General features: G+C 36.7%; 1 protein-coding gene across 2 annotated transcripts; it reads left to right on the forward strand.

The window, feature by feature from the left end:
• Positions 1–1,629: 1,629 nt before the first annotated feature.
• On the forward strand, positions 1,630–6,917 carry LOC114146585 (uncharacterized). Of its 2 annotated transcripts, none has more exons than XM_028020805.1 (6): positions 1,630–1,863; positions 3,513–3,812; positions 4,118–4,387; positions 4,666–4,755; positions 5,761–5,807; positions 6,592–6,917. In XM_028020805.1, the coding sequence occupies exons 1-6, from the start codon at positions 1,803–1,805 to the stop codon at positions 6,748–6,750; spliced, it is 927 nt and encodes a 308-aa protein (XP_027876606.1). In that variant the 5' UTR covers positions 1,630–1,802; the 3' UTR covers positions 6,751–6,917. The 2 variants fall into 2 exon arrangements, with proteins under 2 accessions (XP_027876606.1, XP_027876608.1); XM_028020807.1 differs by having other exon boundaries at positions 5,764–5,807.
• The last annotated feature ends 8,422 nt before the right edge of the window (positions 6,918–15,339 follow it).

Here is a 15,339-nt window from a genome sequence, read left to right on the forward strand (position 1 = left end):
AGCGGAGCACCTTCTCACATAGGCTGCTCCAGCTCCGCTGTCGTAGGGACAGATACAGGAAATCCTTCCTGCCACATGCCATCTCACTGTACAATAAAAGCTAAATCATTGTTCTGCACTAATCAGTCCGATTTTGCACAACTGCACTGTGGCACACTTGCTGTACATATATTTACATATACATACTGTTTCTGCATTTTTTTTTATCTTTGCAAGGACTGCTCTTAAGTTGCTTTTTATATTAACAGCATTTCATATTTTTACAATTTATAGCATTTTATATTTTATCTTTTATTTTATCTACAACTACTACTCAGTGGTAGTTGTTATTGTGTCTTGTCTCTATGCTGTAACTGCGAAGTAATTTCCCTGCTGGGATGAATAAAGTACTTCTATTCTATTCTATCTAGAAGGTTTAATGAAAAAATTATTCAAGTTACAAAAACAACAACAAAAAAGTGAAAAGTCCAGGGAAACAAAAATCCAACAAAGCCAAACTGTAGACAAAGTGATCACAGGGAACCAGGGAGTAGTGACAAACATGACAAGACAAACCAGTGAGTAGTGACAGACAATGAGGAGCTTAAATACTGGGAGGTTGACATTTGGAACAATAGATCTGGGCTGATGAGCCAACTGATTGTAGATGTGAGTTGAAGGAAAAGGAGCCAGGTTGAGGAGGGAAAGTGGCACAGTGAAGCGAGGGAGATAACACATAGGAATCAAAAATAAATCTAACACTAATAACTAGACCTAATGAAATCAAACCCAACTACAGTAACAATAACTAACACTATAAGCAGCTGAACTAAAGGAAACAGAAACAAGACTGATCTAAAGTGGAACACAGAAATAAAACCCAATCAAAGAACCCATGGTCCTTCAGTCTGTTTTGTATTCAGAGACTTCCTCAGATATATAGCATTAAAACAAGATATCCTTCCTGCTCCAGCCGTAAACGACTCTGAAGAAACTTGATAATCTGAGTTACAAAAATTTTCCTCTTACGGAATAGAATTGATAAGCTAGTCATCAAGAGTTACAATAGTATTCTATACACAAAAATGAGTGGTGAGATCAAGGCTTTAAATATGAATTAGTAGCACAGCATACATTTTAATGGCTAGGAAACTGTTGAAAACTATTGAGCTTCGGTTTCAGTAAGAAACAGAACCTCTTAGCTTCACAATTGCTACACTGTGACTTCATACATGTTCAGCACTATGAACATTTTCTGTAGAAGTTGTCATAATTGTAATATTTTATCATGTTTTGCAGTAGAAGAGTGGTGAGGTAGACACAGTGGACCCAGGCAGTAGAAAAAATGATGGTTTAATGATGAATAATGCTCAGGTGAGCAGAAGGCGAGGAGCTCAGAACTGGTAGCAACTGGAGACAAATGCAAAAACATGTAACGACTGAATAGACAAGGACCCAACAGGGATACAGACACAGGTGGCTTTAAAAACACAGAGGGTAATCAGTGGAACGAGACACAGTTGGGATCAATCAAGGGTAGATGGGACAACACAGAAATGCAACAGAACACATTAACCTAAATTAACACACAGGATAAAACCAAATCCTCACACTGACCTCAGTTTTATCTGCAGTATATTTCTGTTATTCCAGTTTAAGCCATCCAAAATTTTATGTAGAACTGTTTCATAATAGCTTCAATAAATCAGACTAGAGCATCTATAAAAAACCCATGGGGGTTGGGTTTTTTGTGAATGTGTGAAACAAAACCACATGGAGGTGAGAAAGAAGCTGTGAGAACTTTCTTTAGTGCAGTTTGAGAAATGGCGCTGACTGTCACATTTTTAACTTTTCTGTTGCTAGTCTGTGAACTTCAAATGCAAGGTAAGTTCAGTGTTTTCTGTTTGTTTTTAACATTTCAAAGTTTTGAATTCTTTTATAAAACATCACTATAAAGGATTTTGACTCATGAACCAAGGGGACGAAAGGAGTTCATACCAGTAAAATAAGAAATATTTAAAGCTTTGAAATGAAATCGATCAAGCTGTTTTCAAGTATACAAAAAATGCTTTGTCTTTATATAATATATTACATTTACTTTAAAACTAAAAATTCTATTTTGTTTCATCCACTGTGAAAATAGAAAATCCAAAACTTTGCTTTGAGTGCATCTCATCACAGAAGAAGAATTGTCAAGAAATAATAGGTAATTTCAAGTAATTCAGATAAATTAAATATATCTGAAGTTAAAATAGGATAGAAACTTTTTTTTAGAGTAAGTGAAAACAGACTCAGTGACGTGCGGTCAGGGGAGGCAGGTGAGGCAGTGCCTCACCAGCCATCATGGAAAGAAAGAAAATATATAATCATAAAGTAATTTAAATTGTTATATTCATCCGGTGGTTTGTACTAAAAAATATTTATTTTTCATGTAGCTTCACCAATTTCGATTTTTATTTGTTCAAAATCGCTGAATTTTCTTATTTTCCCATTCAAATGCTTGGAAGCGATGCCGGTGAGGCAGCAGCGAGCTCTGCCTCACCTTGGATTGCGCAACCCCTGGCTCTGCGCTGGCTGCTAAGCGGAGAGAGCATGTTGCTGTACGGCGTCAATAAAATGGTTTAAACAAATTTAATATGTGAACTTATTTCCAATAATTTAGCTTATGTATATAATGTACAGTGCTTTTTGTCACCAACTGTGTTTGTGTAACGTGTTTCGTGTAATGAGCGATTATAAACGGCAGAGAACAGGTTCGAGGTAAGGCAGGCAGTTCTCTTGCCTCATGGCAGGGGGCGCTCAAGATCCCAGACGTTCGTCTTGTTCACTCCTCAACTGCCGAGTAAGTGACAGCGAGCTAGGCTAAACGATTCGGGAAGCAAGTCAAGTGCAGCGATAGATTATAATAGAGATAGTGATTTTTTTCCTCTCGCTTATCCCGACTTTCGACATGGATGACTACATTACAACACTAAAAAAGTTTTCTCAAGTGGACTTTCAATCGCAAACTGCTGTCAATCTATGCATCTATTTGCAAATCTGATTCTGATGACGTCAGTGCCTCACCAGCTATGAACCTCACCGCACGTCACTGAAAACAGTAGTAACCAAAAAATGGCAGGCAATACTACAACAAGGGCACACGGTTCAGGAACTGAACCAGCAATCCACTGATTGCTGGGCAAACTCCTAAATAAACATATTTACAGAAATACAAAACTTTGTTCAAAGAATAGCAAGAATGCAAGCGATGTACTGGTTTTGTTTTGGAATCAATAAAGGCCTGTGAAATTAAGATGCAACAACTTGTCTCCAAACAGGGACAGACAGAAAATATGACTTTAAAAAGCGATGTTATTGAAATCATACTTGTATTCGGGTGTATAAATAATCTTTTTTTTTTGGACAATATAGAAACAGTGAAAGGGTTATGTAAACGAGAAATGGCTTTGCAAAACAATATAGATAGTCAAACGTTCATGAGAAATTTCTACTTATATCAATTTAAATTTATTTTGTTTTTCATTTTTCAGGTTCCTCTGCAGTGATTGATGTATTTGTGAAAACTGGAGATGATTTAATTCTCACAGAAGCTGAAATTCCACCAAATTCTCGCATTTGGTTATGGCAATTTAAAGATGATATACTGGTAGAGTTTTTGCATGGTTCCCAACCAAATGTTGTTAAGAATCGCTTTGGAAAAGTTGAAGTTTTAGAAAAAAGTCATAGTGTGAAATTAAAGGATCTACAGAAGTCACACAATGGTATTTATATTGCAAAGCTAGTATCACCTAAAGAGCAAATACTGGCTCAATACAACGTTACAGTTCAAGGTAAGTGTTTCTGATATTTATATTTCTGACCATGTATATTAGGTAACAGAATAAATAGCTGCATACTTCCAAATTGATAAAGAAGTTAAAATTCCAATACATGTAACATAATAAATAATCTCTTTCTATGTGGGTTTATGGCCTTTATTAACAAAATCCGTATTCATAAACAGTATAATTTGAAACAAAATTCTCTAAGAACAATGTTGCTCTGATTTGCATTCTTTTTGGATTCTGACCTTTCATTAATTTTTTTAAAATTCTTCTAATGCTCTAAAATGTCTGAAATGAACTTTCTCCCTCAGATGCAGTGTCTCCAGTTGATCTCAACTTTACCTGCTCATCCAGCTCCTCCTCCTATAACCTGACAGCGACCTGCAGGACAGACAACATCAGCATCACTCTGAGATGTGATTATTTATTCTGCAGCAAGGAAAAGAGAAATTTGGTCACCAAATCTGGTTCTTCTCTTCATATCTACAAGTTGAATGAGTCGGTTGTCTGTAACCATAGCAACCAGGTCAGCAAGGTTGAATCCAAAGAAAACATTGAGAATCGCTGCCCTCCACCTAGAAGTAAGACTTTATGACAAAACAAGGACACTTTTACACACTGGGTTTTAGCCCAGTTGTAAAACTGATGGAAGTTATTTTAGTTGTTCAATTATTTTTGTTGAACACTTTATTGATTAAATTAGAGAATGTATATATTTTAAGCGGCCTATTTATAAAAAAGACCTTCTATTTAAAATTAAGTTTTCTCATGGCAATAGTTTTGAAATATATCTTGTAATATACAGCTTTTGCTTACATTCACCAGTACAACTGAACTATTTCTCTTTCTCTTTTGTCAGAACCCAGAAAATATTACTGGTATTTTATATTGATCCTGTTGGTTCTTCTTGTCTGTTTAATTTATTTTGGATATCGTAAATGCAAGAAAGGTAAGTTCAGGTTCACATTAGGAGTTGTGGTTAGTCAATATCTGTGTAGCTTATGATGCATTGTCTTGGAAAAAGTATTCATGTCCGTCTTATATTTTCACATTATGTCAAATTATTTGTTGGGATTTATATCATAGTCCAACACAAAGTAACGCACAATAAAGATTTGGAAGGATAAGGAAATGTTATTTCTGTTTACATCACAACTCTGGGTTGGTCACAAATATGGACTTTAAGAAGGAGTAGCAATTATAAACTAATTATTTAAAACAAATTTAATTATTTGGGCCAACAATGGCTCAGGGTGGAGCAGTTCTTCCTGCTTGATAGTTCAAACATCTGGTCCTTTTGTCTCAGTCCTTGTGTCTACGGGCAAAATACTTCTTCTACTTTGCCTGTTTCTGTCAGTCTGTCACATAGTAGCTACATTGTAGCTAAACACCATCAAAGTGTGAATAGTTAATGTAATGTGAGCTTTGGAGTCCTCTGACTTGATAAAGCACTATTCAAGTGTAAGATATATCAAATGGTTTATTTTAAACTTAATTCATGCTTTATAGTGGCCTAGTCAAAGTTTAAACCTAAATCCAACTTGAAAATTTATGTTCCAACATGTTATACCTAAAAACAAATACATAACACACGTTTGAGATTTTTATATTTTATTTAAAAACCGCATGTCGTTCTCCTTTTATTGCACAGTTAAGTACTACTTTCTAATTTTTAATCTGATAAAATATCACTAAGATACATTGAGGACTTTGGTTATGTGGTAAAATGTATACCATGTACAGTATACCATAGCAAGGTGCACATATATATTAAAAAAAATATATATACAATATTTATTCTGAAAATGAGGATGTAAAAACAAAATTTTGATATAATGTAGGCATAATTCAAGTTATCAAATGGATCAAAATGGCAATCAGCATAAATAAATAGAGCAAGATAAAATAACAACATTCAAAGCAAATCTCTGAGTATTTATTTATGTCTGACCAGCAGGTGACAACGACAACTTTGACAACCCAGTATATTTTCATTTTGTGGTAAGTGATTGCATTCCTCCCATTTATGCTTAAAAATATATACTGTAATAATTTATCAGCCAATATTTGGTTAAAAGAATCTGAAAATGCCATGAAAAGATTTTGTAACTTAAAGCATGAATCAACTGTGTGGCTAGTTCTTTTAATTCCAAGCTGAAAATAGTTGCATGTTTAATCTTATATTTGTTTCTGTAGCTTCTCTGTCTGGTAAATGCCTCATTTTTGCTACTGAACCTTTTCTTTAAGTTAAGGTGTGCATTTCTGATTCTCATGGCACAGAATCTCCTTCAGTATCTGAATAAAATAGTTTAAAAGCATTTTTTTCGGTCTGTCACTAACTTCTCCAACAGGCTGCAATCATTTACCCTAAAGATCATCTGGTGTAATTAAGATGACAAACATCTAAACATGGAGAACACTGACCCCTGACCCCTACTGTTATACTTTGATTGGACCCCCCACCACCCCAAAAAACAAACAAACAAACAAAAAAACTGCAATTGGCGTTTTAAAAGTTATGGAATCAAATGAGTGTTCCAACATGAAAAACTGCAAATTAAGGAACATGCAGTAATATGAACTTTTCTTTTCATTAAGCTTTGCTCCTTTTTCATGCTAACTACTTGTGACTTTAGCGCAATCAGTATCTGTTCAGCTGCTCTGGCACACAAGCAGCTAAGAATGCATGTAAAAGTTTAGGGATATTTTCTAAATTAACACTGAAGAAAACATTTTCCAGAATTGTTTTCCAATATTTTATTCACTGATTATGTTTGTTTTCCAGGTAAACGATCAAACTGAAACATTGAATGAAACGGCTGCGAACTCCACCGACAGCACAGTGGGGCCTTCTACGACTACGGGAGCCACCAATACTAGAAGCAGTGACCAAAGAGACGATGTGTATGCACAGATAGAAAAAAAAAAACTTCTAAATGACTGAACTGGTGACTTTGAAAAGAACTGGAAGTATGATGTGGTGAGATGCCATTTATCATGTGAAAAGGCAGGCTGCTGTATTTCACACACTCTGTAGATGGTATAGACATGGTCCAGTTACTGATCTCAGGGTTTTAAAAAGCTACGGTTTAAAATATATGAAGAATTTAAGTGATTGCTAATGTTAGCTAATGTTAGCTTTCAGCTGTGGATTTTCTCTGTAATTGTGTAAAGGTTTACTAGCATAGCTTTCAGTCTTGCTATGGAGGAGGAGGCCCTATAAATATAATCACCAGCACCACAGGATGACATGCTTCCTGTAAAGAGCATGCATTGCTAAATATACTGTCCTGCGCAATAGTTTTATTATAGGATGGAGCTTTGTAACTATATCTCATCCAATGGTGTCATGCACAAAATCCAAAGTTTGTGTTTTGCACTGATCAGTAGCTGATCACACCAAGCATTAAAGTTGGTTTCACAAGTCATGTGGCAAGTGCTACTCATCTCGCTTCCTCATTGCTAAATATGTCACCATCACCATCGACAAATATGTTTTGCATTTATTCTGTAACCAGAAAAAACTACATATATAATGTATTTAGTACACACAATAACTTCATTATGTACACCATATTCCAAATTATTATGCAAGTGATATTTTCTTAAATGGTCAATGCGAATGATGGTCAGTATAATTTTCAAGTCATAAACTATTACAGTACAAATCACATTTTACTGAACAAAGCTCCCCATGACAGCAGTATTATTTTCAAAAATAAAAAACTCAAAATGCACTGTTCCAAATGATTATGCACAGCAAATTTTCTAAACATTTTATGGATTATAAAGAACTGCAGAAGGTCATTCTTTGAATGTGCAGCATTAAGTGGTCACATGTACTAAAATCAAAAGCTATTTCAATCAAAAACATCTTAACAGACAGAGTTACATGTTAACATAGAACCTTCTTTGATATCACAGCACAATTCTTGATCCATTGAACTTGTGAGTTTGTGGAAAGTTTCTGCTTGAATTTCTTTGCAGGATGTCAGAAAACCTTCCCAGAGATTCTGTTTTGATATGAACTGCATTCCACCCTCAGATCTTCTGCTTGAGGAAATTCCAAAGGTTCTCAATAGGGTTGAGGTCAGAGGTCAGAGGAGGATGGTGACCACACCATGAGTTTCTCCCCTTTCCTGCCCATAGCAGCCAGGGACACAGTGGTATTCCTTGCAGCATGAGATGGTGCATTGTCATGCATGAAGATGATTTTGCTACTCTTCTTTTTGAACCATGAAAGAAAGTGATCAGTCATAGTGCTGAGGTCATTTTCACACCTTCAGGGACTCTGAAGGGGCCGACCAATGATTCTCTCCCTATGATTTCGGTCCAAAGCATGACTCCACCACCTCCTTGCTGACGTCACGTTGGAACGTGGTAGCCATCCACCACCAATCCACTACTGCATCCATCTGGACCATCCAGGGTTGCACAGTGGTCATCAGTGAACAAGTCTGTTTGAAAATTATTCTTCATGTACAGCTGGGCCCACTGCGACCGTTTCTGCTTGTGAGTTCTGGTTAGCAGTGGCCCAATAGTAGCTTCATGCACCACAAGCCTCTGGAGGATCCTCCACCTTGAGGTTCCAGAGGCACCAGCAGCTTCAAATAACTGTTTGCTGCTTTGTAAGGGCATTTTAACAAATTCATCTTTTAATCCGATGAATTTGTCTAAGAGAAACCTTCCTCATTCTGCCTTTATCTGTACAAACCCATCTTTGTTCTGAATCAACCACAATTCTCCTCACAGTACGATAAAGCTTCAGTTTTTGTTAAATATCTAATGTTTTCATACCTTGTCATACAGCACTACACTACCTGATGATTTTCGTCAGCAGAGATCCTTTCTCTTTCCCTTATTGCTTGAAACCTGTGGCCTGCTTAATAATGTGGAACATCCTTCTTAAGTAGATTTCTTTTGAGCTCACCAGACAAACTAATCAACCAGCTCTCTGAAATTAATTATAGTGATTCAAAGAGCCCTGACACACAATACCATCTATAAATGTAATAGCACAACAAAAAATGTAATCTTTATGACACTTAAATACAATTTGTATAATAATTTGGAACACGGTGTATAAATTAGACAACTGGCATGTGTTGAATATGCATCAGCAGACACTAGTGCTGTTAGAGATTTTTTGGTATTATCATTATATTCTTACTTTAGTTCACATTAAGTCTATAGATCTTTGTGATTTTCTGTTTAAAGTGTTCTCTTCTTTAAATGACCTGGAGGTCACTACTGTCTGTTCAACTTTACGAGAAATAGATAACACTAAGTTTCTCAGACCTTAAATCCTTTTACAAGAACACCTAATTTAGTAACTACCTGTGAGCAGTCGTATTTTGTTTTCTTGACAGTACTGACCGAGATTTGAACCGGGCTCAGACCTTTGATCAGATATCACATCTGGAACTAGGTTGTTAGATGTTTGGGTTAGAAGCTTTACGACCTCTGTTGTTTTCCTGACTGCCCCCTTGCCTTTTTTTCTTTGACAATAAAAAGAGGAGTTTTTGTCAGAGCAGATCAGAACGCTCTGTAGAACTGCTCGGAGGAGAAGTTCGATAGAGCCTTCTCCTTTTGCAAAAGCTCTACATGAAATTCATATATGTTGTCTGTGGTTCTTTCTTTTATTTAGGTTCGAAAGGAAAATACAATGAATACCTTGTGTGCACAACTGTTAGACAAATCTTATTTTAACTGCTTGTTTGCTAAACATAAAATAGAAACTTTTGAGAAAAAAGCCAAGAAAAATAATTAACTGTTTTTTTATTATGTATAGATATATATATCTATACATGATAAAAACCAGTTAATTATTTTTCTTGGCTTTTTTCTCAAAAGTATATATATATATATATATATATATATATATATATATATATATATATATATACACTGCTCAAAAAAATAAAGGGAACACTTAAACAACACAATATAACTCCAAGTAAATCAAACTTCTGTGAAATCAAACTGTCCACTTAGGAAGCAACACTGATTGACAATCAATTTCACCTGCTGTTGTGCAAACGGAATAGACAACAGGTGGAAATTATTGGCTATTAGCAAGACACACTCAATAAAGGAGTGGTTCTGCAGTTGGGACCACAGACCACTTCTCAGTATCTATGCTGTCTGGCTGATGTTTTGGTCAGTTTTGAATGTTGGTGGTACTTTCACACTCGTGGTAGCATGAGACGGACTCCACAACCCACACAAGTGGCTCAGGTAGTGCAGCTCATCCAGGATGGCACATCAATGCGAGCTGTGGCAAGAAGGTTTGCTGTGTCTGTCAGCGTAGTGCCCAGAGGCTGGAGGCGCTACCAGGAGACAGGCCAGTACACCAGGAGACGTGGAGGAGGCCGTAGGAGGGCAACAACCCAGCAGCAGGACCGCTACCTCCGCCTTTGTGCAAGAAGAACAGGAGGAGCACTGCCAGAGCCCTGCAAAATGACCTCCAGCAGGCCACAAATGTGCATGTGTCTGCACAAACGGTTAGAAACCGACTCCATGAGGATGGTATGAGGGCCCGACGTCCACAGATGGGGGTTGTGCTCACAGCCCAACACCGTGCAGGACGCTTGGCATTTGCCAGAGAACACCAGGATTGGCAAATTCGCCACTGGCGCCTTGTGCTCTTCACAGATGAAAGCAGGTTCACACGGAGCACATGTGACAGACGTGACAGAGTCTGGAGACGCCGTGGAGAGCGGTCTGATGCCTGCAACATCCTTCAGCATGACCGGTTTGGCAGTGGGTCAGTAATGGTGTGGGGTGGCATTTCTTTGGAGGGCCGCACAGCCCTCCATGTGCTCACCAGAGGTAGCCTGACTGCCATTAGGTACCGAGATGAGATCCTCAGACCCCTTGTGAGACCATATGCTGGTGCGGTTGGCCCTGGGTTCCTCCTAATGCAGGACAATGCTAGACCTCATGTGGCTGGAGTGTGTCAGCAGTTCCTGCAAGATGAAGGCATTGAAGCTATGGACTGGCCAGCCCGTTTCCCAGACCTGAATCCGATTGAGCACATCTGGGACATCATGTCTCGCTCCATCCACCAACGTCACGTTGCACCACAGACTGTCCAGGAGTTGGCGGATGCTTTAGTCCAGGTCTGGGAGGAGATCCCTCAGGAGACCCTCCGCCACCTCATCAGGAGCATGCCCAGGCGTTGTAGGGAGGTCATACAGGCACGTGGAGGCCACACACAATACTGAGCCTCATTTTGACTTGTTTTAAGGACATTACATTAAAGTTGGATCAGCGTGTAGTGTTATTTCACTTTAATTTTGTGTGTGGCTCCAAAACCAGGCCTCCATTGGTTAATAAATTTGATGTCCATTGATGATTTTTGTGTGATTTTGTTGTCAGCACATTCAACTTTGTACAGAACAAAGTATTCAATGAGAATATTTATTTCATTCAGATCTAGGATGTGTTATTTGAGTGTTCCCTTTATTTTTTTGAGCAGTATATATATATATATATATATCCATAATATAAAATGGTAATTTTATATCATGTATATATAATTACAATGAAGTTGTGTAAGTGTAATGAAGTTTTGATTTCTAGTTTTAACAGGCTTCATATGACATTTCCAACAAAAATGTATTACCGTGTAAAAGCAATAGTCGATCTCTACAATGTTCAGATGTGGTTAAACTTAATAGGCTTTGATAAAGATAAAGTCTTATTTTGGTGGTAGGTTGAAGGACTAGCACCTCTGAGGGTGGAGTTTATGTTTAGGTCTTCTTTGTAATATGAGTCATTTTCTTGGAAACCACACATCTGATTTCATATTTCCTCTTCCTTAAAATGTGTTAAGTGGTGTCGCATTTTCATACTTAAAAATATGCTACTTTTTTCTCTCTCTTGCTTTCTCCCACCATATATTTGCCTTGAAACTCTGACAACGGAAAAGATGAGTGTATGCTTTAAAAAAGAAACTGGTTACTGGGACTAGATCAGACAATTAAAGACTTAAAATAGTAAAAAAAAAGTTCTTTATTCAAACATATTCACATTATAGCACACTTTTGCTTTATTTTTTGTCATTATTCTTATCTTTATGTTTGAACATCTGATATTATAAGAGAGAAAGTTCTGTTCTCAAAAGATTTTCTTTATTTATGAACTTCATATATTGCTACTGCACTTCAATTTCACACACTAGGGGGCGCAGTTTCATTTAATTTCTAATAGAAAACAATAACTTTAATCAGCAGTAACTGACATGAGAATAATCATTTTATAGCTAGTATCTAGAAATGCTAGAGTCTGAAGAATTACTTTGGTTTTCTGAAGTTAGTTGTGATATGAACCTTAAGTTCTGACTTTTGGTGTAAAAAGAACACACATCATAGCCAACACAAACAACTGAAATTGCCAACAGTTCTGGAAACAACACTAAGTTTCTTGATTCTAAGCTAATCAGCTAAAAAGTTTAATCCTGTGTGTGAAGGTGCTTTTCTGTGAGTGAGTCATCTTCCTGAATAGAAGATCTCTGGCCTATTTCAGATTGCACACCTGTCTGTAATCTCCCTCATCACTCTGCTGGGATTTAAGGAGCTGTAGGGAGACATTTGGTCATAAAGAGTGACTGTTGAGGTATTGAGGACTCTAAAAAGTTTCCTTCCTGTGTGTTTTTTATTTAACATAAACACTTCTTTGTTTATGTACATAAACCCTGTTGCATTTCTTATCCTGAGAATGATTAGTTCTACATGTAGGTCATGAGAATCATTTAAAACATGACAAGTCAAGGGTTTAATGCAATACTTAGAACACAGAAGGACTGACGGAAACAAAAGTTTTGTTCTTTCTTTTAGTTTAAATTATATTGCTTTAACATAAAATATTTGAAAATTAATTGTACAAAAAATGCTTTCCTCATTTGCTAATTTTAACTTTACAAACTTTTTTGTGTAGACGGTATAGCATTAAGGCCAATATTAATTAAATTCCTGACAGACTTTGTTTTTAAAGACATATTTTAATTTAAGAACATGTTTCCTCTGAAAGTAAAATTGATGCTTTCATGGCTTCAAGCCAGACTCTTGACTTGAATCCCTGGAACGAGGTAAAGATTAGGGTCATGGGAAGGAGACCTTCCAACCTAAAGACTGCCTGGGAGATCTACAGTACACTAAAGATATAAACATAAAACTAATATCTATCAATACAGCAGACTACAATAAATGATTTAAATTATTTTCTAAATGGAAACTGTACTTCTGTCAAATACTTAAAAATCACCCAGAACATTAGGGATGATTTAAAAAAAATATTTCTAGACAAATATGTGTGTGATGGGCCCATGCATTATAAAGATGGAAGCATATAAAAGTTTAACAAGGTCAATGGAGTGAAATGATATTGCCCGATTTTTATTTCAGAGTCCTTCGCATGCATCACACACCACCATCCAGTCGTTGGTAATTCACAGCAAGGTGACATACCTGCGGGTTTAAGGCTTCAGGAAGAACTCATTTAACTTAATCACAAAATGAATTGAATATTAGGATTACATCACGGTGGAATTACCAAGCAGGCAGAGCAGACAGACAACCCGAAGCCTTGGCGCTCGTGGGCTGCCCTGAACCCCAAGCTTACTAAGGATCAGCCGTTTCGAATTAATTCTGCTGAAACTGGTGGGAGAAGATTCACTAATAAAATCAATGGCTGACAGGTTAAAGCCAAAAGCTGGGCCAAGAAACTTTTCAAAGCCAGAATTGCTCAAGCTGTAGTGAAATGTTAACAAATAAAAATCTATTGTTACCTAAGTCAGTTTAGTTCATTTATATAGCTGCTGTTCACAGTAAATAATGGCAGACAGATTTCATTAATGTTTAGTTATATAGAAACCAGTTTACACTCAATTCAGACCAATCAATTCATCCCAGTATAAGCTAAAATATATACTCAAAAGTCAACCTAAACTAAACCCATGCAGTCTCATTTAATCCAAACTTCAGATGACGTTTGTACTGGACTGTATTAGAAAGGTCTGCGCTCATCTATAAACTGAATCTTTTTTTCTTTCAATAAAAATGTGTCACATTTTTAACACTACACATAAACATGCAACATTTATTTAAATAAATGCAGAATTCAAATAACTTTGCACTTATGTGTGATTAGGGACCACTAAGTCCATTTTTAGATTTCAACGAATGTAGGAACATCAGAGCTATAACTAAATCTCCAGAGTTCTTTAAAGTTCATTTTTTTTGCTCATATAATGACTTTCCTGTAGCAAAAGCAAATAACCAGACGAGGTACAAGGTTTTGGTTTGTAACTATTGTGCTTGAGGACATATCTACTTTTTAGTAAAAAAAAAAAAATACATGACTTCTTTATTTTTGGAGAGTTGGAAGCGTTTCAGTGTTTCCTGTAGAGAATGAAACAGAGAGGTGACGTTACTTTTGCCTTTAATGACATATAATTGTATCATTGATCTAAAAATGCCACATTTAAAATCAGTTTTCAGATTTACCAGCAGTTAGTGGAGATAGGTGGAGAACAGACTGAACAGCTGATCAGTGGTTTAGGGACATACATATGCATCTCACTGTCAACTATTTTTTTAGTAATGAAACTTGGTCAGTTGCTCATTAGCACAATTAGCAACTCAACCAATTTCAAAGCAGCAACTCAATACATCTGGGCCTCTATCATCTTGAAGCATCTATGGTGAAAACAACTTGTTAAATTCAAACTGAGCATCAGGATGAGGAGAAAATGAGATTTAAGAGAATTTGAACTTGAAGCTAGTGCAAGAATTTTAGAAACTGCTGATCTACTAAATGCACAAGACATCAAATGTTAACACAGATGGGTTGCAGAGTCAAACAATAACAACAACAACAAAAAAACAAGGCTAAAAGCAGAAACCTGAGGCTAAAGTTTGCACAAGCTCACCAAATTTACACATAAACTATTTCTGGTTTAATGAGTCACCATTTCAGCTGCAACATGCATTGGGTCAGAACTGGTGTAAGCAGCATTAAAGCATTGGGCCACTTAGCCTGTTGTCAAACGGATCAGACTGCTACTGGTGGTGTAAAGGTGTAGATCTTTACTTGATGCACTTTGGTTGTCATTATTAACAGAGTGGTATTTAAAGACCACATCCTTCCTGAGTACTGTTACTGATCATGGTCCTTCCTTTATGATCAAATGTGTCTTCTTCTGAAGCTACTTTCAGCAGAATGATGCGCCATATCACAAAACTCAGACCATTTCAAATCTGTTTCTTGAACATGACATTTGGATGTTTTCCAGAGCTCAGTCTAACGGATTCAAAACTGACGCTATATGTCACATCTATGTAGTTTGTTCAGGAACATTTTTTGTTGCTGGTGTCGAACCACTTTCACTGACTCCTTTCAACACAAAGAAGGGAAGCTCTATTTCTTAGACGTTGGAGCTTCTGAGCGTACCACACTACAAAGGAAACTCCTTTTAAGCTAGCCTGGTAAAAACCAATACCTCGTTCTACGCTTAGCTTCAAACAGCTAT

The sequence above is a fragment of the Xiphophorus couchianus genome, chromosome 6, assembly GCF_001444195.1.
Source record: "Xiphophorus couchianus chromosome 6, X_couchianus-1.0, whole genome shotgun sequence".
In the NCBI taxonomy this organism is placed as follows: Eukaryota; Metazoa; Chordata; class Actinopteri; order Cyprinodontiformes; family Poeciliidae; genus Xiphophorus; species Xiphophorus couchianus.